General features: G+C 39.2%; 1 protein-coding gene across 2 annotated transcripts; it reads left to right on the top strand.

Moving 5' to 3' along the window:
* Positions 1-11,682: 11,682 nt before the first annotated feature.
* On the top strand, positions 11,683-26,490 carry LOC139473924 (transmembrane protein 45B-like). Of its 2 annotated transcripts, XM_071256736.1 has the most exons (4): positions 11,683-11,934; positions 13,261-13,334; positions 13,704-13,749; positions 21,771-26,490. In XM_071256736.1, exon 4 carries the CDS (start codon positions 21,798-21,800, stop codon positions 22,677-22,679), a length of 882 nt encoding a protein of 293 aa, XP_071112837.1. In that variant the 5' UTR covers positions 11,683-11,934; positions 13,261-13,334; positions 13,704-13,749; positions 21,771-21,797; the 3' UTR covers positions 22,680-26,490. The 2 variants fall into 2 exon arrangements, with proteins under 2 accessions (XP_071112837.1, XP_071112836.1); XM_071256735.1 differs by lacking the exons at positions 13,261-13,334; positions 13,704-13,749.
* Positions 26,491-27,715: the final 1,225 nt, after the last annotated feature.

Genomic DNA, 27,715 nt, shown 5'->3' with positions numbered 1-27,715 from the left:
TCGGCGTTAAACTCAACTCACTCACTGGGGCCTAAACTGTGAGTCTGGGCTAGGAAAACCAGTGGTTGACAGCATGAGCAACAGGCCACACCGTCAGGTTACGATGGCAGTCGGGTGTTACATCAGCACGCAATCAATATATCAGAATATACTGCCACATAACGGTAATCATCAATGGCGAGTGTGACGTGTAGAAATGCATGCATCATCACGTGACCGGGTTTCGGTCTCTCGAATGTAAAGTTAGGCAAAAAAAAGGCAACCAACACCTCGAATCTTGTTCATTAACGTCAAAATTAAGTAAAGATTTGCTTGATCCACGTCATAACATAACTACATAACTACAAATATGTAGCTTCCATTTTGACTTCTAAAATGACAAATATTGAGAACGCTGATAGAAACTGGGTGTGGAAGCCCCGTGGAATGAGCATGACCTGTAGTAGGGGGCAGTAGGTGACATGCGATAACACTTAAGTGAAGAAACACCAGGGTTCTAGAAGCAGTCGAGAAAGGGCGCCTTGTTCTCTTGGTATTACCGCTAGCTCGACTTGAAGCTGAGCAAGCGTCTACTCAGTCACAGAAATCTTTATAATGTTATCCAATTCATTCATTTATTCATTTTATATTAAAGTTATTTGATGCTGATGTATAGTAACTATAAACTAAACTCGTCTACTCCACAGGCCTGCTGTTAGGCATGATGTCTCAAAGCTTGAACTTGCTTTAAATGTTATTACACATTATTATTATGTAGCACAGTCTTTTTATCCTAATAGCAAATTTCCACAGGTGGGGTGGGGGTGGGGGTGGGGGGTGGTGGGTGTTCGCTCGCCATGCCGGAGATCTGACAGCCCCCCCCCCCCCCCCCCCCCCCCAACACACACACACACACACACACACACACACACACACACTCATACACATTCCCCCAGTGTGTGCATATGTGTTACACAAATCCTCGGTGCCCCATGTTGCAATGGATTTTCCTCAAGATTCACTTACGTAAAAGACAAAAGCTTAATAAAACTAATATGACTGAACGTTTAGCAAAACCCAGTTTCTAACACAAGTGTTGTGTATATAGCACCCGTCTTTCTGTCTTGCCACTGGATGCAATGTATATAGCCCTCTGTCATGCTACTTAGTGCAATGTATATAACCCTCTGTCATGCTACTTAGTGCAATGTATATAACCCTCTGTCATGCTACTTAGTGCAATGTATATAGCCCTCTGTCATGTTACTTAGTGCAATGTATATAACCCTCTGTCATGCTACTTAGTGCAATGTATATAACCCTCTGTCATGCTACTTAGTGCAATGTATATAACCCTCTGTCATGCTACTTAGTGCAATGTATATAACCCTCTGTCATGCTACTTAGTGCAATGTATATAACCCCCTGTCATGTTACTTAGTGCAATGTATATAACCCTCTGTCATGCTATTTATAACAATTTATATAACCCCCTGTCATGTTACTTAGTGCAATGTATATAACCCCCTGTCATGTTACTTAGTACAATGTATATAACCCTCTGTCATGCTACTTAGTGCAATGTATATAACCCTCTGTCATGCTACTTAGTGCAATGTATATAACCCTCTGTCATGCTACTTAGTGCAATGTATATAACCCTCTGTCATGCTACTTAGTGCAATGTATATAACCCCCTGTCATGTTACTTAGTGCAATGTATATAACCCTCTGTCATGCTATCTATAACAATTTATATAACCCCCTGTCATGTTACTTAGTGCAATGTATATAACCCCCTGTCATGTTACTTATTGCAATGTATATAACCCCCTGTCATGTTACTTAGTGCAATGTATATAACCCTCTGTCATGCTACTTAGTGCAATGTATATAACCCTCTGTCATGCTACTTTGTGCAATGTATATAACCCCCTGTCATGTTACTTAGTGCAATGTATATAACCCCCTGTCATGTTACTTAGTGCAATGTATATAACCCTCTGTCATGCTATTTATAACAATTTATATAACCCCCTGTCATGTTACTTAGTGCAATGTATATAACCCCCTGTCATGTTACTTATTGCAATGTATATAACCCCCTGTCATGTTACTTAGTGCAATGTATATAACCCTCTGTCATGTTACTTAGTGCAATGTATATAACCCCCTGTCATGTTACTTATTGCAATGTATATAACCCCCTGTCATGTTACTTAGTGCAATGTATATAACCCTCTGTCATGCTACTTAGTGCAATGTATATAACCCTCTGTCATGCTACTTTGTGCAATGTATATAACCCCCTGTCATGTTACTTAGTGCAATGTATATAACCCCCTGTCATGTTACTTAGTGCAATGTATATAACCCTCTGTCATGCTATTTATAACAATTTATATAACCCCCTGTCATGTTACTTAGTGCAATGTATATAACCCCCTGTCATGTTACTTATTGCAATGTATATAACCCCCTGTCATGTTACTTAGTGCAATGTATATAACCCTCTGTCATGCTACTTAGTGCAATGTATATAACCCCCTGTCATGCTACTTTGTGCAATGTATATAACCCTCTGTCATGCTACTTTGTGCAATGTATATAACCCTCTGTCATGCTACTTTGTGCAATGTATATAACCCCCTGTCATGTTACTTAGTGCAATGTATATAACCCTCTGTCATGTTACTTAGTGCAATGTATATAACCCCCTGTCATGTTACTTAGTGCAATGTATATAACCCTCTGTCATGCTACTTTGTGCAATGTATATAACCCCCTGTCATGTTACTTAGTGCAATGTATATAACCCCCTGTCATGTTACTTAGTGCAATGTATATAATCCTCTGTCACGTTACTTAGTGCAATGTATATAACCCTCTTTCATGCTACTTAGTGCAATGTATATAACCCCCTGTCATGTTACTTAGTGCAATGTATATAGCCCTCTTTCATGTTACTTAGTGCAATGTATATAACCCTCTGTCACGTTACTTAGTGCAATGTATATAACCCTCTTTCGTGTTACTTAGTGCAATGTATATAACCCTCTTTCATGTTACTTAGTGCAATGTATATAACCCTCTTTCATGCTACTTAGTGCAATGTATATAACCCTCTTTCATGTTACTTAGTGCAATGTATATAACCCTCTTTCATGTTACTTAGTGCAATGTATATAACCCTCTTTCATGCTACTTAGTGCAATGTATATAACCCTCTTTCATGTTACTTAGTGCAATGTATATAACCCCCTGTCATGCTACTTAGTGCAATGTATATAGCCCTCTTTCATGTTACTTAGTGCAATGTATATAACCCTCTTTCATGTTACTTATTGCAATGTATATAACCCTCTGTCATGCTACTTAGTGCAATGTATATAACCCCCTGTCATGTTACTTAGTGCAATGTATATAACCCTCTGTCTTTCAACTGCAGGAATATTGATATAAACGACGCGTAATTTCTCAAATCACTAATGTCAGATATACTGTGACATATCAGGGATACATGAATACCATATGAAATGCCACAATGGCCATTCAGAGTTACACAACGTCTTTGTGTACGTTTAAATAGATGTCTCGAAACAAAGAGAAGAAACACTGTCTAAGAAACTAACAGGATCTGTAAGAATTTGACACGTTAATCAAAGCAAGTAGGGAAAAACAGACATGTGCGAGTGTCCTTGATTGATGAGCTATATATCATGGCGCTCCACGCAGTAGACTATCACGTTTCGTATGCCTACCTTAGAAGATATATTAATTGAAGTTGGAGAGATGATGTCTCTCGTAGCATAGATTCATTTTTACACTGTCTCTATATGACCTGTGAGCCGTTGTGGAGTATCTACTTGACACAGTCTGGTGACTTGTCTAACACCATTCGGTATCGGGTGCATGTCTCAGCATGAAATGCAATATATTATTGATGGGCCATCAGTATGTCATGTTTTAAGCAGTAAATTACATTGAAATCGGATAATTACGATACTGAAATACACTTGGCTAATAATATCTGTCTTAGCATGTTGTTATGAAATACGGTTTGATGGATTCAATCTATCAAGCTGGACATTGTCATAGATAAATATGGAGAACAACTTTGTGGGGACCCTGGGGCTTGTCTAGGTGGGATGAAGTGAGGTTTAACGTCGCGTTCAAGATTATTGCACTTATATAGCGAGCTTGTCACCAGAGCCGAGGAGATGCAGTCGATGGTTATACATAAGGGAATTGGGGGAACGGGTGGCCAGTCGTCCAAGTAGCCGCGATTCGTTGTGCAGAGTTGCGTCCCTTGGGCACGCCAGAAACCTATGTTTGTGGGTTCGAATCCTCGTTCGCCCCGATTATGTTTCTAGGGTTGTCAGCACCATACCCGTGCTCGTGGGTTTCACCGAAGTGGTAAACGTCTGAGACCTGCATCACTTTGGGCTTTCCTCCCACATTAAGCTGACACGCCGTGTGACTGGAATACTGTTAAAAGCGGCGTTAAACCCAACTCACATAATGGAATTGGTGAATGGGCGTAACTGATCTAGACTGCCAGTGCAGCCACTGGGGACTTTCGGTCTACCTGACGGCTATTTCAGCCACCTCGTTGTGCGTGCGTGCGTGCGTGCGTGCGTGCGTGTTATGTATTGTATGAAGACATGACATATACTACTCAAAAGATGTTAAAGAACGGCCGATTCCTTCGTGTTACTATAGTGAATCTGTCATACCCTATGTATAGGCAACTGTCATGCCATGCCAGATTAACTATTGTAATATGAAAGAATCGGGTGCTCTTAACTTCTTTTGAATAGTATATTGACGGGGTACAATAGTTAACGCCCTGTATGGGGACACTGAATCAGGGCTTGCACTGTGACCAGTCGGGCCTCAGTGGGTCCTCACAGAAGCGGAGCCCCATGACGTATTCTGTCGCAGATGTCCACTGTGGCGTGTCATGGGTTGTCGGAGTTCAACCTTAGGGATTCCACCACTGAAAATATTCCCGAACCTCTTGCCCCGGGGCTTACGACTATGTTCAAGGGGTTGATGGGCTAATCTGGTGGTTAAAGTGTTCGCTCGTCACGCCGAAAGCCCGGGTTCTATTCCTCATATTGATATACAATGTATGAAGCCCATCTCTGGTGTCCACGTTCCGCGTCACGTTCAACGAGAAGATGAAGGATTCTAAAATTGGCGGGAAATCAATAAAAGGGGTACTTTTATAAGACGCGATTACAGGTGATCTATTTCTATATGTGGAACCTTTGATGCTGTTTGAAATATTAAGTGAAGTGTGATTAAACGATCTGATACTGCAATTTATGTCATTTAGATGATATAGAATATAGTTCTGAAATCTGGAACAAGAAATATTGTTGACGTAACTCGGTGAAAATATGTCGCTTTATATAAGTCTCTGGCGAAATAGGTCGCTTCACATCAATATAACCTGTGCGATTGTTCGTTATATATACAACCCTGGTGTGTAGGTCGATATATAAATAATTCTGTTACAATGTTTTCAAGTAAATGTCAACAGATCCATTAAACATTTAAATTTCAATGTAAGTTTTACTACCCTTGGAACTGTGTGGGTAAGTGTATATAAATAAATTGCCATCGATTTGTTAAGTCAAGCACAAAATTTGCTTTTATGCTTTATCAGTAAGCACGCCGGTATGCAGTATGTTTTATACCTAAAAAAAACGCTAAAAAGATGGAATCAGTTTAAGTAAATGAGTGTCGAACTTCCTTTTTAATACATTCTCATGGTGTAAATTGTATCATTTTTTCTGAAATCAAAAGCATTGCATTTACTAAAATAATTCGAAAATAATAATCAAAGAAAAAAAGTAAGACAATACTATGTAGCGAGAATATTGTGTGTTTTCTTCTTTCATTACCTGGGGCAATGACAGCAATAAAACATGTACATCCTTTAGTATCTATTTAAGGAAAGGTCAACGCGACAGAATAATGCCGTTCTTTTATTCCATGCACAGCAGAGTGACTGGTCAGTGTGGACATTGCACACCGAGTCACGACTCGGGCGATCAATAGACTGCTAATAGACCACAGTTGCTGTGACGAGCGATAACGTACCGATAACGTACCAGTTAGTCTTGATTGTGGTCATAATTACTATCGAGGTATGATGTCCGCTGCTTTGCCAAATCGAACTTTCCCATCTGCTATTGCTGTAGCCATAGAACGTGAGAAGGATGCGAGGGACTGTCGACAGATGCTAATTACTGGTCGATTTCGGTCTACCTGGTGGTCATTTTAGACTCCCAGTTGGCGTTGTGTTAAGTGTTACGAGTTGTTCTGAGGACAGGTTACACGAAAGGTAAATGTTTCTTATCGCGTGGCGGCGGACTCTAGTTGGCGTTGACTGCGGAGAGAAGGAAGGTGTCAGCGTGTTGGGGTGGAGGGGGGGGGGGGGGGGGGGGGGGAGTATTGTGGACGTCTCAAATGCTTACCAATTCGTCAATCCATAACCACTGACATGGTGTTGTTAAACCTTAAAACATGATCAGGGCGAACCTGGGATTCGAACGACCATCGGTTTCTGACACGCCAAAGGGACGCAACTCTGCACAGAGAACCCGTGGTCCCGCGTCCAATGGGATATTGGGTATATTCGCACCGTGTTAGTCCCTGTAACTGTAAACATAATTCTGGATGGCATCAATCAATGTCCTTTTATCTCACTCGAGGCTACCAGAGATGGTTGGTTGGTTTGTTGTTTAACGTTGCACTCAGCAATATTCCAGCTATATGACGGCGGTCTGTAAATAATCGAGACTGGACCAGACAATCCAGTGATTTATATAATGAGCATCGATCCACGCAATTGGGATCAATGACATGCATCAAACCAAGTCAGCGAGCCTGACCACCCGATCCCGTTAGTCGCTTCCAGTGATAGTAATGCACCCATAAAAAGCAAGGGATAGCGAGGATCATACGAGTTTGCAACCTAGAAATGTCACTGACAGTATGACACCATGGCAAGGAAACACCGACATATTTATAACCCCTCCATTGCAAGAGCTTCAGATGACAATACACTGCACGTTAAGGGGTGCATTTTTTAACACTTTTATTAAAAGTTGTCGTGAAGGGAGCCCACTGTATAAAAAAACACAGTGTACCATCCAGTCTTTGTTTGGTGTTCAGATTAACTCTGCGCAACATGACGAACGTCGAGAACATCTAATCTAAAATCATGTTCAAGGCAGGCGTTTTGTAGCCAATACACTTTATGTTTTGGCAATATGTTATTAACTGATTGTGTCACAGAATGCACCAAATATAACACGATCCGATAAAGACGCGGTAGAGCCATCTCCCGTACGGGACCCCCATAGGCACCCAGACTCGAGGGACTCGAAAACAGATAGCAATCCAATCGGCCTGCACGCGGCTACTGGTTTATCAGATAGACCATTCCCAAAAAGACATCATATTATCTGCACGTCCAGTGGCCTCGTACAAACCCACCTTTGACTGGTCGCCACATAACAGCACGACAGCACAACACGACAGCATGACATTATATGGAGTTGGTTCAGTGATCACCTTGACGGACATGACACTCATTGTCCATGTCGCAGGGCATGACACCCCCCTTCCATTACATGCCTCACATGTCAGGAGCGGTACAATTATACAAGTCCAATGACGGATTCAAGGATCTGTGTTCCCGCAGTATAATACTGATAACATATTTGTTCGTCGGTGGCTTTTGTCCGTACATTATGACTATTTGTCTCGACAAAGTCGCTTTCCTACGTCGATCGTATAATGAGACTAACAATGACCATGAAGAGATAGCTGTGTTAGGTTGGGGTGTGTGGGGGTGGGTATTTTGCAATGACTGAGTGCGGTGATAACGTATTAACAATGTATGTGATTACACCGGTCACTGCTGAGCTGCGCGGGACTTCTGTCAGGACAACAATCGGCAGCACTTAAGCTGACGTTTCATTGGTTTTCGATCGGCGCCTCGGTGGCGTTCCGGAACAGATTTGCATTGCCTCGGTGGCAGTTTGGTAAGAGCCTAAAATGAAGATCGATTGGTCACAATGGCGTTGAATATACCCTATGTGTACATGGCAATCGGGAAAACAGTCGGCTGGCTAGGCTAGTTCGCTCGTGACGCCGACAAAGATTTAAAGAACTGTACACCTTTATTAATAACATGAGCGTCGTTTCGATGTAGATTCTTCAAATTTGAGAACGGTGAAAGAATCTACATCGAAACGGGGAATATGTTTAAAAATTGACACCATTAGAAACAGTTTGTTTTGTTGTTTGACGTCGAACTCAGCAATATTCCAGCTATATGGAGCGGGCTGTAAATATTCTAGTATGGACCAGCCAATTCAGTGATTGATATCACGATTTTCGATCCACAGACAAGCCGGTGATTGACATCATGAGCATAGATCTACGCAATTGGGATACGATGACATGCAATAACCAAGCCTGACCACTCGATCCCGTTAGTCGCCTCCTACGACAAGCATAGTCGCCTTTTATGGCAAGAATGGGTTGCTGAAGACCTATTCTAACCAGGATCTTCACGGGTGCATGAGCTGTAGAAATCAGGTTCACGGTTTGAGTTTGTGTTAGACATGTATTTCTGGCATAGTAGGGAAGGGACTGCTTCTGTTTTTGCAAAGTTCACGTACGTGCAAACAATTTTCTGGTTTTCATCAAACGTCTTATCAACCTAAACAGCTGTGGGCGAGTAAATTCGCCCTGTGTATCCGTCTGTAAAGTTCCGTCTAGGAGCGTTATCTGACTTCTTCTTGTGGCGTTGACAAACGTAACAAATATGTTTCATTGATTTCTTAGGACGATCTCCTTGTGTTAATCCCGATCGATGGCCCATAAATGTCAGACAGATAAAATACATAATTTTGCTCTTTGCATTCCCGGATTTGGTTCATAATACAAGCACAGCCATTGTCGCGGGCGAAATATATCCAATAGTTCTAAACAGCGTCAGGTCCATAACTCACGAATACACGCCATTTGTTTTACTGCATGGGCGTATGAACGTTAACTCACAGCTTATAATTATCTCTGTAAATTCCAGTAAACCTGTCCATAAGTGTTATCGCGTGGATCGTCACATGCGCAACATCGATACCAACCCGTTAAACCGTACGGTAGCGTTCCCAGTGACATCGTATGGATAAACGGAATCGTCGGTCCAGTGTAATGACCCATGTCTATATATAGACATTCTCAACAGGTTTTTTTTGGAGTTCAGTGTTTCACCAGTGAACGTGGAACTTATATCAGTGTGTACGTTTGTGAGCAACCCGTGAAGGTCCAGGTTAGAATAGGTCTTTAGCAACCCATGCTTGTCGTAAGAGGCGACTAACGGGACCGGGTGGTCAGGCTCGCTGACTTAGTTGATGCATGTCATCGTATCCCAATTGCGTAGATCGAAGCTCATGATGTCAATCACTGGCTTGTCCGCCTTAATATAGCTGAAATTTTGCCGAGTGCGGCGTTAAACAACAAACAAACACAAAGCAGGTTTAACTGATGGTTTCCATCAGAAACGAATCGACATCCCCACACGCTGTCAGAGTGATCGACCGAGGTCATATTGCTAGATCGATACTCATGATGTCGATTATTTAAAGACATCCGTCACATACCATCGAGTCTATATATACGTGCATTCTTTCCGTAGTCTCCCTGTCGGACCAGATTTACCAGTCAGCGCCGAGTTGCCGGACAGGTTTGATTTTAATATTTAATGCATCACTGATTGTTGTTATGTCAGAACTTATATCTATCTATCTATCTATCTATCTATCTATCTGCACTTTCTATCTAGCTATCTAGCTATCATGTAAGTGAGCGAGTTGTGTTATTACACCCGTTATATACACGCAGATATATGTACACTAATAATAATAATAATAATAATAAATCGCACATGACATATATGTACACAAATACTTTTACTACTAATACTACTACTAAAAATTAAAAAAATGATAAATAATAATAATTCAGGGCAGAAAATAAATGCTTTTCTATCTTCTCTGCGAGAATGACTATATATTGAGTGTGAGGGATCGTCTCTTTCTATCTATCTAGGCAAATAAACATATCATTCATTTCATATCGATTATTCTGGACATTTACATTAATAAATAAAACCGGATCTATAGCATGGGGGAAATGTCTTGGCATTGATAAACTTAGTTTCATCTATCACGTGTCTAGGTTTGGTAGGACGGATGAACGTGAGGCTATGACTACGGGTAAACTAACACACACATATATGTACTCCGGGTACACTTCTCTGTGGGGCAGTTCAAGTGCGGAGTACTTCACACAACCAGGAGAAATAATAGTACATCAGGTACATCAGTACGTCTATACTTTGAATTTCACATGCGCGAGCTACTCGCACGTTTGCTCTTTGAAAACACGTCTGTGCAGATTAATCATGACGAAATGATGGACAAAAAACAAACAATTGCAAGATCGTGCGTGTAGAATATGGCAGAAGGGTAAACAACACACCTTACGGTGGGTTCAATTTCTGGGACATTTACCGTTCAAAATAAAATCTTCTTTAAAAGATAAAGATACAGTACATATAATTTCATTTGAATCACAGAGACGTTAAGGCAGCTAAGTACAAGTTGAAACATGGAATATATTTAGAAATCTGCGTGAAAGTAACCAGACGTGTTAAAATTGGGATTTCTTTTCTCTTTTCGGCAGTTGTATATTTTGGATAACACCAACAACTATAGATGTAAAGTTAAACTGCGTCAAAAAGTTGTAATTTTCACCGCTATTTTGCCTTTTACACCCAAAGAAATGTGTTTCGTCGGATAATCGAGACTGGTTATTCTCTGGCGTTGGCGTTTTATATTTACTTGAACTGGGTCGATGATTCTCCTGGTGGTCCCCGAGTTTCATCATAATCTCTGCATTATCAATTATGTCGAGGCAACTTTAAAAGAAATGTTTGGCCCGAGACATTAAAACTTGTGTTACAAAACAAACATATTTCTTAAACTATTTTTTCTTTACTTATAAACAACAGAATCTCTGCACTTGTGCACAGCTGACGTAATTACAAAATAACATATCGTTTTACGTTTCAGCCATAGCAGTTAATTCATTATCTTCTGTCTGGTCCTTGTCTTGAGTGTCTGGTTAGTAAACATGCCCCCGTCGCATGGCAGTGTCGCAGTGCGGGGTCAGGGAATAGACATATATACTGTTTAATGCAAATTGTATGTGTGACGGGTGCTACCGGTAGGGCGGGGCATGCTTACCCTTTTCGCGAACACCTGGTGTCATCACTGATAGTCAGTGATTCATTCATATACTTGACACCGCTATTCCTTTTATGGAAAGTGTTTCGTCGGATAATCGAGACTGGTTATTCTCTGGCGTTGACGTTTTAAATCTACATTTGAAAACGAGGAAGTATTTGACCGAAACTGATTTAAGCTTGCACCAGCTGTCTTCAGTTGTTTTTCATAGGACAATTAAGCTGAAGACAAAACGCTGAGCTGCCAATCAGACCTCCTCGTTGCTGCCTGTTGTAGCCCCAGCATCGAGAGTATATCGGACTGTAGGCTATTTTGGGACGAGTTTTCCTACGCGACAACCTTGATCTATTTGTGGTTACATTTATGTTACGTTCGCGTACAACGACAGTCATTTCCTATCCGACCGAATCCCTGTCACATGGTACTGATTGTCTAACACATTCGTTTGCTTGCTTGGTGCAACAACCACAGATCGATGCGTTGGGGTGGGTCACGTGAAATCACGTGGTCTATGGCGGCGCTGTGAGAGCAGTCGACGCGACTTTCTGTAGAGGAGCGGGCTACGCTCTGATTTGAACGTGACAGCAATCCATTGTCAGGGAACTGAGGAGTGATAGTGGTAAGTACTTCCAATAGATGTGACTTTGTTGTGGTTAGGGTCTTCATGAAATTGATCATATTACACGAGAAACACCTTTTTGTGGCGATGCCACGAATTGGACGACCGGTTTATGAATGAAAGCGAAGATGTGTGTAACTGGGTTAAATACTTACGTTCTGGGCACATCGCTTGGGGAGAATACGCGGAATGTCATTTGTAAAGTAACATTCAGCCTCTGAAAGACAGTGCAGGATATCTAGTCTTGTTTATTGTAAGTAAAGAGCAGCTATTGTCGTAGATTTAGGGCATATTTACAAAAGCCTTTATCGTCAGCTAACACTGCTGTACTGCATCCGAAATTCTGTCGCCTGGACTACCCAGGTGATAACCTGATAACCATGTCTGCTTTTGTGGACTCGTGGCTCTTTTCATTTTTATTCATGCATGGCTATTATGTAATTGGTCTGTTCAATTCGGAATCTGGAATGAAAATATTCAAATGAAGCTATTTTCGAAACAATTTTTAATTAACGCCATTGGAATAACTCACAATGATTAATGGAGCGTGGTGCCTTGTGCAGCGTTCGGGCATTACGGATGCTGGGAGTTGTTTGGCGTTGAGTACGTGCTGACAGAAACCGATCAATCGAGTTAAAGGAAAACTTACTGAATATTATATGAATTATTAACGTTTAGGGTGGGTACTGAATAATCCATATCATCCCACTACATTGTATTGCGTTTTCAACATAGTGTAACACATTTGCTAGGAGTTGCTAAGCTCAGCTAGTGACAGGATATTTGATTTATCTCATTACACAAAAGCAAATGTTATTCAGGTAAGTTTGTTTGCAGTTACCCAATCCCACCCACAATGTGACAGTACTGCAGAATTATGGCCCAAAATAATCTCTGAAGCTATGTTGATCTATTTGTGTCCACACTAAAACGACTTCTTCAAAAGTTGCAGGAAAAGTGCATGATGATTTTAATGTCCATTGTTCACTTATTACATGTAATGGGTGTGTGATGTTGTGCAGTCCCACACGTAGGCACAGTGGGAACTCAGTTCATCCCTACTTATGTGAATGGACTGAACCACTATTGTTGGACTTATTGTTTTATAATATCTGTTGCCCAATCCATTCATCTCTTATCGTTTTCAATAAAATATGCAAGATAATCTCTCGCACGTTTTCAGTAATAACATATCGCTCATGTCATAAGTACACCTCACACTTATCAACTGTCTGTTAAAGAAATAAACAGAAGGTGTGCGAAGCAGGTATCGAAACACGTTTACAAGGGGAGGTAATTATATTTACCGTATTTCCTTGAGTATAGGGCGTGGCAGCAATCCATATTTTCTCATAAACTGAGCCGGAAACCGCAATCAGCTGTACATACGTTTTCTTCCGGTAAGTCGATTAAAATCACCTATTATACTTCGATAATTTTTTATGCATTGATCAGAAGAATTGTATCTGAAACTGTTATTTTATCAGGAATATTTTTCCAATATCGAGATATTTAAGTTGCCGCTTCTACTATATACATTTAAGATAACGATATCCAGAAGCGTAGCACTTTGGTACAGCTGATCGCTACTGTCGGATATTTTTGACGTATGGAACAATTTGACAAGTCACCGTCGAGGCTCTCACGATCGCGAAAACTTAATGTTGACACATGATAGTCAAACTACAACAAATATGACTTTTAACGAGTCAAAGTATGGCATTTATGATATATGTATCCATTCACTGTCAATTAAAATTCCTTTTAAGGCGTCGATGGCGGTAATCTGACCGTGCATGGTTGCTGTAAATAACGGTGAGTTGCGCGATCTGCCGATCACTTCATATGCGATTTCGCGCGTCATTGAATGAAATTTTGAAAATAAATATTAAAATAGATCATAAGTCCACAGAAACAATGAACACTTTTTTATATAAGCAGGTAGTGTAATTACTAGATTAAATGGCGTACTTTAGTACTGATTTATTGATACGGTATTTCCAGTGTTACGGGCTCACGGTAATGTCAAAGCGAAAATGAAGGCTTTTGTGAGGCGAATGGTTGATGTATGGTTTTAATCGAGGACAATATTGTTTGACATGATAAAACATGATTTGATTATCAAACAGTTCGAAATAAGATTTTTATCTCTAAAACAGTGACTGTAAGACGTATGGCTGTGTCAGTTTAAATGGGATGAACGTAGATCAGTAACTGAATTATTTTGTATTGTCTGTCGGAAACATCATCAACTATCAGATGCAAAGTCTGGTCTTGTGATTTGTTTAAGAAGAAACTTAAGAACGCAAACATAAAAAAATCCCAGGAAGAGTAGGGAACATGTTAATAACTGTGTACATGAAAATGTTATGTATAAGCCCCAGCCAGCAAAACAAGTAAAAATAATGAAGATAACTGCTTGATTGGCATTCTAGAGGGTGGCAAATGAAAAAATGTGTTTTTCTGGTCCAGATTCGATTGTTTACAGACCACCGTCCAATAGCTGGAATATGGCTGAGTGTGGTGTTAAGCGACAACAAGTCACTCACAAGTGAGTAGGGTCACACACTCATCTGGGGTGCCACAAATCTCTATGTGGAATCATGTGCCAGAATCCTGTGATTATTGGTTGAATCCCATCTTGGACCTGCACCCTTAGGGCTTTCCTCCCACAGTGATCTAACAAGCAGGCTGACAATCCACTGATCGTGACATCACCAATTTGGTCAGGCCTGTTGAACACCCGGGCACCTTATAAATCCCCAGCTGTTTGTTTAGACAAAGGCTACATCTCAAAGGTATGCTATCGGAAGTGACACAGTCAGGTAGTAGATCTTGACCACATTTGGTGAAACCATGCATGCAGCTATGGTGCTGACAAACTACACATAATAATCAGATCCTGGTGCTACCAAGTCATGCAATTTTGACACCATAAATACCTTCCCTTCATGTGACTTTTAAAGAACATAAGTCCCTAACCTATGTTCCTCATTTTAACATCTATCGTTAACCAAACTATTCATGCTTGCAGTTGAGATTATGATATATTCTGAAGTAGGTGAACTGAAATGAGAGTACTGAGAGTATACTCAAAATTTTCTGACTCAAGACAAGACCTGTTCACATAATTTCATGCATCTATAAACACATCCTGAGAGAATAATCTGCTGATTTCAGACTAGAATCACCCATGTTCCCAACTACCTGCAATCTCATTAAAGTCAGATCTCAGTACTCGCTGTCGCTATGAACAAAGTTTGTTTAGCGGTAGTGAGAACTAAGAACTGATCTTAATGAAATTGCTACCATCTAATGCCTGGAGTGTTTATTGTTCATAGTGTATCAAATCTGGAAGTAACAATTCGCCCAGTGATTGTAAGCTCACCTGTGCGATGGTACGTGTTCCATCTGGAAAATTGCTCTCTGAATAGCAATCCAGTTTTTAACATTTATCTGAATGTGCAAATATTCCAGAACATTCAGATTGTTTATGAATATATCAGAGTTAATATTCAATATTCTTTCTGCAATAATATCACAGCTGTTATCATGGTTGTCATGGATATGATATGCTTTGGAACAACATCATGACTAATGCCATCAAATCAGATTTTTCTCATCATAATTCTGTATGGTATTGAACATTTACAGAAGGCCACTTACCCTATTTTCCCAAGGCAAATGGATGTAACTGACTATAAAAAAAACAGTTTCCGTCTTTACCGAACTAGGCTGCAATTTTCTCAATAGTACTGCCACCAGTTGCTATTATGAGTTATGTCCCTTATATGTCCATGAAAAACATGAAAATATTTTGAAATTATCTGTCAACACCCAGTTGACAGTACACATGCTTTGCAAATCTTGCAGTCGACCTAACTCGGTGTGTTGAAATCCATGTCGTTTATGAACCAGATGTCGCGTTTGTTTCGCGATTCTGATTGGACTATACACAGACTCGTTAGTCCAGCCAATATGTAACTCAGGAATTCAAGTCTAGTTCGACAAGGGTGAAAACTTGACTTTTACAGTCAGTTAACGCCCTTGCCTTGGGAAGATGGCCTACCTAAAAACATGAGTATTCTGATTTAGAATAGGTCCTCTCCAACCTATTCTCTTTTTAAGAGCCACCAAGTGGATCAGGTGGCCAGACTCTGTGACTTGGTTGATTGCCTGACGTTTAACCCTGATGAGTGGAATGTTGACTATTTACTGGCCATGGTCAGATAGCTGAAATATTGCTGAGTGTGGTGTTACACCCTGATCAAACTTAACCTACCTTCGTACCTATGTTTGATGCCTGCTGTGGCAATGATTTTCATGTTATTAAGTAGAGTTACAAAATCAGACTATTGATGCTAACAAATTCTGAGTTTCAGAAATAACTGTTGAGGTCCTGTACTGGAGGTTAGTTTCAGTGCAAATACATCACTTGAAGTGTGCTAAATTAAACAGAACAAAGTTCATTTTGCAAGCAGATCACATTGTTTTGTTCATGTGTTGTGATCATACATGACTTGAATGATGACTTCTCATGCTCTGTTAATGGGGACAGACATGGCCAATGTTTCAGAAATAAATGTTGATGTTCGAGTCTGAAATGCTTACATTTCCTGTGTCTTATTCCATATGTTATGTTGTGGGGCTGAATCTATATTTATTCCATCCCCAAGCAATGTTTTGTGGCGGATATTGAATCAGCTCCATTCGTCCATTCGTCATGTTTTGTTTCTGGTGCAGAACACATAAACCGTTCAATATTCGTGAAACTTTGTCTTTTCATGCACTGATCTGGTGTTGTTTGCTATTCAGGAAATAAATTTAGAGTTTCCATGGCGAAAAGTTGGACTTCAGTTCAAAGCGGATTGGTTTCGTTTCTGGAGCTCATAACTCATAAACTGTTTATTATTTCTTTGTGAAACTTGGTATACGCTTCAGGCAAGTGCTGTACTGGTGCCTTGTTTTATGAAAGACATTTACCAAGTTTTAGATTTTGCTTTTCAATAACAACTTGGACTTGTTTCTAATGAGGGTTTCAATTAGCGTACCGTAACTCATAAACCATTCAATAATTCTTGATAGAACTTTGTAAGCACATCAGATATAATACATCATACAACCCTGTTGGAATTCCCGTAGACTAACATCTAGTCATGAAAAAACCAGTTGTTAAATTATCTTATTAAATAAAAATATAATAAAAAGGAGCCCATAGACTCTTTTTTCCTGATACTGCAGTAATCTAGACTTGCCAAACATACACTTGCATGGGCTGTATTTGATATATTTGTATCAGGGTCTGTAGAATAGAATTCCGGGTGACAACAGATCCCCAACAACCTAGGCTTGTGTTGAGAGGGAGCTAAATGGACGGGGAGTTCAGGCTTGGTGGCGTGATTGATTGTGTGACATTGTACGCTGACAGAGTGGGACATCACTAATAAAACAGTGTTTGTTAAAAAATAAGGCATCATTCTTCAATTCAGGAGTTGTTTAATTTCTTTGCTGTTTTCCTATGGAATTATGATTTAAAGTTTTGAAATCTTACATGTGACTTTGCTATCAAATGAAGTGCTTAGTATGCAAAGCATTTAAAGAATAGAGGGATTGAAGTCCCCCTTGAAAAGCCTTGATTTTAAGTGTCAACCTGGAAAAGCCTTGAAAATCACCAACATAACTTGAATTTTGTACAAAATGACATATACTTTTTAATAAAAGTATTAAAATTAATGACAGACCTAATTAATATTATTTGTTGGTTGTGAAAATACAAAAATAGATCATGTTGGAAAATGTGTAATGTTCATATTGCTTTTGATGTAGTATGCTGGAACTTTAAGAATATTAACAGACTCAGGCTAACCCAACTTAAGAGCCCTAAAATTGGCATTTGAAAGCCTTAAGAAGCCTGATTTGTATCCCTATCTGGATGAACCTTGACTCATTTAGGTGTGTAGTGTGTTTCTGGGACAGAACTTCATTCGTGCATAGGATCCAGATGGTAAGTTGGTGCCTTTTGCTATGCATGCATCAGGCTCTTTAATGTTTAAGTACATTTTGCATTTCATGGAAACAGGTGGGACTTCAATTTTTAATGCTTAAATTTATGTTTTCGATTCATTTACGTTTTGAGTCAAAGATGTGAAGAACATGGCCTGGAGTCAGAGGGGACATGGTATATTTTCCCTGCCTTTTATTTTTTTTTATGAAGGGAAAAGATTGCAGTAAAGTAAAACAACAGAGTATGCATTTCTTTTAGATCTTCCAATTTCAATTTAACAGTGCTCATGACAAGACAGTACAGCCTGTTGTCCGGACGGTTAGTACATTTGTTTTGTGTATATATATATATAGGTACAATAATCTTAACAGGAAGGAGTTTCTGTTAGGGTGATGACACACCTAGAACCACGCCTAAACATTAGATACACTGGACATTAATGGTTTTGACGTAGGGATAAGAGCTTTTAATGTTCATTATGATGACCTTTTTTGTTTCTGAGGTTTGTGTTCAACATGAGCTTCCCATGATATATCCGACTACAACTCATTTTTCTGTGGATTCCTAGTCAATATTCCCGGAGGCGGAGACAAAATAAACAACAGTTTATTAGGTTATATTTTGGTTTGATCTTTTTGTTTAATTTTCAAACCATCAGTAAGCAGCAACTGTGGGGATTCTGGGTTGGAATAGGGTCCCCAGCCACCTTTGCTGGTCGTAAGAGGTGACCTGATGGATTGTGAGTTAAGGCTTGGTGACTTGGATCGTTGCTCCCAATATCAATAACTGGATTGTCTGGTCCACACTCGCCTCTTGACAGACCACTGTCATATTGCTGGAATATTGCTGAGTACAGCATTATACAACACACGCACGCAGGCACGCAGGCACAATTAGCTGTGCTGAGTTGCATTCCTCGTGTTGGTATCCTATGATCATGTGTTTGGATCCTAGTATGTATGATTCTTGGTTTGTTAGCACAATGCCCATGCGCAAGGGTTTTACCAACATTGTACACATCTAAGACCTACATCATCTCTGACACTAAGCTGGCATGGTGTGGTATAACTGAATACTGTAAACTGCATTAATCCCTCCCCATGCACTCCCCAAGAAGCCACTGATCACTGATGTGTGTGCACACATAATTGGTTTGGTCCTGTTTGTCCAGCACCTAGCCGCAGGAGGAAATTCCTGTTTGCATGTGTTTGCTTCGAGAAAGGTACAGGATTTGTCCAACAAACTTGCAAAGCCAACATTTATTCAATTTTGCCAGTTATTATTTTCATGTTAGTGCAGAGGATTGTTAAACATATGTGCAATAACTAAGCCTGCAGCAAATGATAGTTCTAAATTTTCAGATGTATTGGCCAATACACCCTCAAAGCAAAGGGTTGTATTGGCGGATACACAGAGGATAGTTTGTGTACCAGCAATTTGTGCTTATCTTCAACATTTTATGTGTACTCAGCAATATTCCAGCTATATGATGGCGGCCAAATATTTGAGTCTTGCCCAGACAATCCAGTGACTGTTATTGTGAACAAAGATCTATGCCTCAGTTCAGGAGTATGATAAAACGCTATCAAGCAAACAAGCACGTAACTGAGCCTCACCTGCTGAACCGTTTACTCGCCTTTAACGACCAGCATGGGTCGCTGTAGGTCTGTTCTAACCCAGAAGCCCTATATGACATTTTTTATCAATCAGGGTTTTACACGATTCACAAATATGCGTCCAGAACACACAAATGTAGAGAATGGACACTGAAAAAAAATACTGCGTCTGGAGGGAAGCACGATAATATTCATTGTACCTACAGTGCATCAAGAGCAGTTATTGGTATCTGTTATTTCCGACATCAATCATGACCTCTGTCCATATGATCATTAATTCATTCCAGGCTCTAAAGTAATTATCTAAATATACAGTACACAACATCATGACAGTACTTTACAGGACCCTCACATTGCCTGCAAGGACCCTTAAATTCAATTATTAGGGGTCCCCCCAGACCCCCACTCATGTAAGTCAAGGTTGAAAGACCCTGCCAAATGTGGCTGCCATCACTTGGCCTGGAGGCAGAGCGGTAATGTGAGTGGCCTGACAGTTAGAAGGTCAAGAGTCCAGCAAGAAGATTATTCTTTTGAACTGGATTTATTTTTTGTCCGAAATAAATATTGGAAAGCACAAGTCTATAGTCTTGACATGCATCTCCAGAGTAGAGTAGGGTATATAGCATGAACCCTACACCTGCATGTGAGAAGTGAGGGGTATTTAAATGTGTCTACCATTCATACAGCTACAGTTATGACAAAAGATGTGTGGCAACGTGAAATAATGTCCTTTGGCAACGTTTCTCGTGTACTAGAGACTCTGTAATAAATAGGTCGAGAGTTAAATCTGTGTTGCAGTTAAACACTTGCCCTCAGGACAATCCGAGATAATGCATGTGACAGCGTGTCACCTTCTAGACATCGGCAAGGAACAACATGCATGAGTAACTTTAGAAGTACAGTAAACTATGCTTATAATGAACTCAAAACACCCTCTCGTTATATTTTGTTGTAAGCATATTTATGGGTAGTTGGTAGAGGGAGGGGCTAACATTCTTTGTTATATATCTTTTTTTCCACCCATGTTCAGTGAATCTAACATGACAATATACTCCCAATATGTCCAGATAAAGATGTGTTACTTTCGCTTTATTGTCATGCTTGGACTCATTACATGATTAACAGTATCTAGACGTACAGTAAACAAAGGTCAAAATGTTCTGCTTGCGAAACGAGACCCACCTGCAATGAAATACAACTTTCAGAAGTTATTCAAACTCACACAGTGACATACACACTCCCAGTAGGATTTGTATTTGGTTGGTGTTCAGCTACTGCAACACAGGAAGTTACCCATCTTCCCGAGGCAAGAGAGTTAACTGACTTTAAAAGTCCAGTTTCCACCCTTGTTGAACTAGGCTGGAATTACTGGCCTCGATCATAGCATCACTAGGGGCTATTACCAGTTATGTCCTTTCTAAGTCTCTCCTATGGACCAATCAGATTCCACCTCTCGTACCACTTGCGTTTGCTTCACACAAAATGGTGGCACCCGGTCAGGACGATAATCAAGATCTATATTGTGATAAAACTCGTCTTTCATCGCGAAATGCATCAAATCATCTGAGCATCTTGATTAAAAACATGAAAAGATTTGGAAAATATCTGCTGACAACGAGTTGGCGGTGCACATGCTTTGCAAATCCTGCAATCAACCGAAATATGCACGACAGTTGACGAACCGGATTTGACATGTGACCTTAATATTCCACAATAGAATTCCCTTAGCCCAGTGTTTTTGACCTTTTATTACACTTCACCACTAGAGTTTCAAAGCGAAGCTTGGAATTAATGTAGTAAAGGCTTGGTAGTCAACGGGGCGACCAAGTGAGACAAATGCTGATAATTGGGCTGTCCTCATACCATGGCAAAATGTCTCTTAAGGAAGCAATTGCTCCCCTTGTTATCATTGCCACAATATTCTGTTGTTGTCATGTCTCCTTGCTGAAATTATTTTGTAAATGACCCTGGTCGTTCTGTTGTGATTTCAAATTTATATGTCCATGACCCCCTGATGACACCCACTGTCCCAGTGAAGTAGCAGCATGAGAGCTGTATTTTCATTGGTTGACTAATGAGTCTGGGTGCTGTTTTATTGATAGGTTTATTTCAGATTCATTTCAACTTAACAAATATCTATTCCTTTTTATGGAATTTTCACGATAATTTTTGTTTTTAAGCCATAAATTAAATTAACTGTTTGTTTCTGTTGGCAGGTGGAAAGTCTACTGTGACATTGCATCATGGGTAATTTTGGTGGCCATACCCTACCAGGGTCATTCTTCATCATCTTCGCCTTGTGGTACTTTGTCCGTCTGTTCCAGTTGTACTACAGCAGTAGGCAGAGAAATGCCCGTTTCACTTCCAGGATAATGATGACCTGCCCGTGTTTGTGTGGCCGCTTTAAGGATCTACCTGTTGAAGCCTTTCTGAAAATATTCCTGATCTCTATTGGATTTGGCTTGGAAATATACACAGGAATGTCTCATGGAAAATTTGTAGCAGTTGGAAATGGGCAGCATGCAACAATGTTTTTCTTTTTTGGCCTAACAGGCGTTGTTGACATTCTCCAATATTACCGGGCTCCAATGCCTCCAGATACAGATTACATAAGCTATGTTATTGCCCTTACCATTGAGGGAGTACTGTTCAAATTTCATCTCCATGGAAGAACAGAGTTGGATGTGTTGGTTCATACTTTCTTGCTCTATGTAATTTTTATAGGCGTCATAAGTGTCCTCGTTGAGATGCGTTACAGGCATAATATATTGGCACCACTGGCACGAACATATTTCCTCCTCCTTCAAGGAACATGGTTTTGGCAGATTGCGTTTATTCTGTTCAATCCCATAGAAGGTGCATCACCATGGAAACAGGATGACCATCAACATATGATGATAGCCACGTTGTATTTTACATGGCACTGTGGAGTCAATTTTGTGATTGTGCTTCTTATTGGGGCAGTTATCGCTTGCTGTTATGGTCGAGGAAACGGGGGGTACCGCGAAGAAGATGAGATGAGCATGAAGAGGCTGATCCATACTGGTGCCAATGGACAGACATTGGTCAGCTTGAATGACGAAAGTGATAGTGATGTTGAATTTCAGAAACCTGTCACCAAATAGCAATGGCAGCCCCATCCACTTGTCCATGTTTAACTAAAACAAATTTTGTAAATATGCCAGTGCAAGTTTGGTGATATGATATGTTGATTCCCATGATTTGAAATTAAATGTGATGATGTAGTGACATAAAAATAACAAAAATGGCAATTAAATTGGAAATTATTATTTGATCAGCACTATTCCCATCTAGACTACTGGTATTTAGAAGGACTAGTACTAGATTGAATGATGTGTCGTATGAATTCTCTGGCTTTGATAACCAACTGGCTAGTGCTGAGTAGTGCATACCTCAATCTTCATGCTTTCAAATTTGTTTTGAGTTACCTTGCATCATAATACTTGTTTGCACTTCAGCAACTTTAAGTCAATGTTCAGAGACATTTCTTCTGTAAGAACTTTTAATGTAAATATGAACTCAAAATAATTTGAAGAAACATGTAAACACAGCTAGAAGTAATGCTTAACATGCATTTTAAGTTAAATGTGTTGAAACTACCAGTAACTACCTTTTCATTCTTCCAAGAGGGTTACCAAGATTTAAATACTTTCGAAAATGATGAAGTTCAGTGTTTAATTCTCCCTGTACCCTTTGACCTTAACGCTAGAATATAGGTAAAAGTGGTATACACCATACTCACTCAGTAGCTCATTGCTGGCCAGTATCAAATCAAAGGCAGTTAACCTGTGTTTTATACCTGTGAATTGTACAATATCTGTAATTGATAGGTGCTGGTCAATTTCAAATGCTCTTCATGATCTCAAAACCACCTCGGTACTGTTGCAACAAGTGTACAACTATTTCAACAGTATTGTGATAGTATGATAACTACCTTTGCTTGCCAACAATACTGATATGTTATATTCAACAAGACCACAATAACACAAGAACAAAGCCCCAGCATAAGCAAAGGTTTCATGACATTCTGAATATTGTTATAAATTAGTATATTATTAATATTATTATGATTGATAATAAATAATAATAATTATAAATATATTACGTGTGGATACCCACATCTCTTCTGTAATGTGTATTTTGGATAGAAGCAACTGTAAGATTTAATTATCGCCAGTATTTTTTTGTATTTTTTCTTCAGTTAAAACCATCAATAGTGTCGCACATCATCAATGTTGACTGTTCAGGGATTTATCTAGATCTGCTCAGAGGCCGATATTCCACCCCATGTCTGCAGCAAATGTCTAAAAATTCTCAAAATTTTAATTTGATAATTTTCCATTTTATCAGGTTCATGTTCATGATTGGCTAACCAATCAATTGCTTTTGCTTTTGTTTCCCTAAACCCCCCAAAATAAGCCCTTACTTCTAAAGGAATACTGTTTCCTGATTGGCTGATTATGGAATGGGTGGGGATTGTGGTGCATTATTACCACATAGATTTACACAGTGTGCGCACAGGTTTTTATGTTTGCGCCTGTATAAATGCAAAACATTTTGAAGTCAATTCTCAAATAATCGATAAAGAGGAAGAAGTTTTATTTCTTAATGTTATGTCATTGTATTGAATGCAATGTTAAGATACCTCTTATTTTGTAAAATTATAACCTTAAAACAAATTCCAATTTTCCAAAGGTACAAAGTTTTGAATCCTAGATAAATAAATCCCTGCTGTTGTCATTAACTATTGCCATCAGGCCTTGGTAATTGCTACGTACCAATAGTGTCATCAGCTATACTATACCCCTGAGTGTGAGGTTCTGGTAATAGTTTACATGTAACAGTTTTGACTTGACTGTGTGTTAGAGGAAGACACAGACGATCTTACTTTGATAGTTCAGGTTGTTTGGAGATATGGTTGTAAATGTTGATACGGCTGCACATATTTTGCCATGTTTATATGATATACATCGTTAGCAGATCAATATATATTTCTAATGTTATCATTTAACCAACTACCTTGCAGATTATAGCATTGTTACATCATGTACCCTGGTATAACCACTTGTGATACGTTACAGATCTTGTGCCTATATACTCGTACAATATCAATGTAGACGTTCATATAAGCTTTGTTTTGAAACAGGCCTTGAACATGCTATTACACTGCATTAGCAGAAGCTTCATGAAAATTCCTCTTTGATATGTCAGATAGGTGAATTGTTTCAGTTAAGTATTATATATCATATCACATGGTAGGCTGCGTAGTTCATTTATTTCATTACAAGTATTGTGCGGAAATAGGTATTTTTTTGCCAAGTTTTAAAGTTTAGGTTGCGATCTTATTCTTACATTTGCTATATCGAATTTCTTGAAAATATAATATCATTTGATAATTGAATTATTTTTGTAATCATTTTTACATGAAGACTATTCTTATTGTATTCATTTGAAATTATTTAGCAATGTCAAAGTATTTTTTTTTTTATACATTGAGTCACATTGCAGTTGATTAAGAAAATCACTAAATGGGTAATTTGTATTCCAATTTATATATTGAACTTTTTTAAAGCAATAAAAAGAAGCTATTTTATCAATTATTCCATTTTTCAAGGATATATACAAGGTATGCCATGAACAGTTGAAGGATGACTGTTAGTACTGTATTCTGAAACATTTTGTGTTGATTGTTTGCATATGTGATAATTTAATGTTAAAGTGTTTTTTGATATGACATAGTACATGCCAAATATTTTGTGATTCCGAGTTGTGTTTTAATGATGTGGTCAGAGTTAAAAAAGTGAAGCATGAAATATGCCGCCTTCCATATTTGCTGCATGACTTCTGTGACTAAACGATGTTCAGGTTCCAGAGAGCAGTGCCAGTGTTGGAAAAAGAAGCATGTCCAGTTTCCCAGAGCCAGGAACATGTGGACTGGTGTTTAGTTTTGTCCATTGTTCCACCTGTCTTACTCAGAGCAGTGTTAAGGAAAACAATTGCTATTGTCCTCAGTACTAAGACTTCATGCCATATCAAACTATACTCCAGGCACACATAGCATGTCAAATAAAAAGACTATGTTTCCCTCTTATGTAAATGAAAGCTCACCTTACCTTCTGATGATGGCGATTCCCTCATGGGTACAATGTGTGAAGCCTATTTCTCATGTCCCCCGACCATGATATTGCTGGAATATTGCTAAAAGCATGGTAAAACCATTCTCAATCACTTACACTGCTAGTGGTGGGTGATGGTTATATGTGTCTGTTATTAGTGGGAGTTATTGTTCCAGCACTGTGGCGATATCAAGTCTGGAACCTCCTCAGGCAACACATTTCTAATGAAAACAACATAAGACTCTCACTTTTTCCTGGACTTTCATTCATGTATATAGCAACACAATATTTTGTGGGAGACTTTGGATGATGTATTCCCAGTAGAAATGTCTAAGATTGTCAGTAGAGTGTGACAAGCAGTTTTCATGATAGCCTCTTCATGACATTTTACGTATGAGGTTATTTTAACATGTTAAAGCATAATAGTTTTATGGCATACAATGTATTGCTGAATAATGTCAGTCTTGGTGTGTATATGTTTGTTCCATGTATGTCTTTGTTCTGTGTATATGTTTTTTATATGTATATGTTTGTTATATGTGTGTGTTTGTTATATGTGTGTGTTTGTTATATGTGTATGTTTGTTATATGTGTGTGTTTGTTATATGTATGTGTTTGTTATATGTGTGTGTTTGTTATATGTGTGTGTTATAAGTGAACATGAAACAGCTTGATCCTTGTTTGGATTTTCAGACAACTTTCCAACCAGTAATTCACTACCTCCAACCATCTATGAAACTCAAATACAATAATCAGCACCCCAGGCCAGTAGGCAAATGGGGGAAATTTGTGATACTAGGTGGGCACTAGTTTTAGTAGATATTTCTTATGACTATGTAACGGGTTTTGTTTTGATTTCTCCAACATTTCCTTAACACACTATTCACATACTTAAATTCAGAAAAAAAATCAATATAAAGAAATTCTTATTATCCTGATTCAGTCTCAACAAGGTAGGAATGGTGTGTTTTGTATTTATTAGTTGCTGCAGGTACTGTGATTTTGAGACTAACAAAATACTGTTTTTGTTTTCTAATGAACATCCGTTCCTATTTTTTCTAGCCCATTACGTTGCCTTATTCTGGTGTGATGAGGGAGATTGGTTTTATAAGGTTGGAGTGTTTGGTCATCATGCCTTGGACTTGTTGGGTTTGTTACAGGGGTCCAAGGGGTGAAGTCTATTCTTAGTGTTGTTAACAATATTGCTGAAAGTCTCACAGAACCTCATTCTGTTGGGATAGCATGAGTATCATTGCAGGCAAGGCTTGATGTTGTTAGATAGTAGGGTGGGTCCAGGCCATTCGACAGAGGCAATTATAGCAGAATGCTTGCAGTTTTGATCCATTCTTTCCACTTAGTGATAGAGATGGAGTTTATTGTAGACCTGTTAATGCAGACTGACATTGCATCTGTGTTATAGGCTGTTGACAAGGTGCATCTAGTTACCGGTAGTTAGTGGAGGATCATCCTCTCTGGGCTTGTACTCAAATGTTACGTTCCCTGTTGGTGATGAATGTTGTTCGTTCCCTGCAGGTGATGGGGAGACATCTGCAGGATTATTCGTCCATTCCAGGCTGTGTGGAACATGTTTGGATGAAAAAATGATATTTTTATGTTATGAAATTGTTGGTATTATTCCTTTGCAGATACGATCATTTATATAAAAAAATGTTGTCTTTAACTCTTTCAATACATTGAAATCTGAGCAATCAGTAATTGGAAGCATATCTTACACCAGTGACCAAATGTGTGGAGACAAAAAAAGGTATAGAAATGCATATTTTTGAAACTTTTTGTAAAGAAAACAAACAAACAAATAAATATAAACAAGTAGCCTTAAACCTTTTTCTCTTCACAACAGATTTATTTTATTTCGCTCCGGTTTCAGTTTGATATATGTGGAGTTGTAACAGTTGTATTTGCTGACATGTTATTGTGTTTGTGGCTTGATATGGAACAGCTGGTGTTAGGACCTAGGATGTTGTCGACAGACAAGCCCTGGCACATGGGACTCACCAGAGAAC

Source organism: Haliotis cracherodii, unplaced genomic scaffold (genome assembly GCF_022045235.1).
Source record: "Haliotis cracherodii isolate W230 unplaced genomic scaffold, xgHalCrac1.p SCAF_3, whole genome shotgun sequence".
In the NCBI taxonomy this organism is placed as follows: Eukaryota; Metazoa; Mollusca; class Gastropoda; order Lepetellida; family Haliotidae; genus Haliotis; species Haliotis cracherodii.
This window is presented reverse-complemented; position numbering and strand designations above follow the sequence as displayed.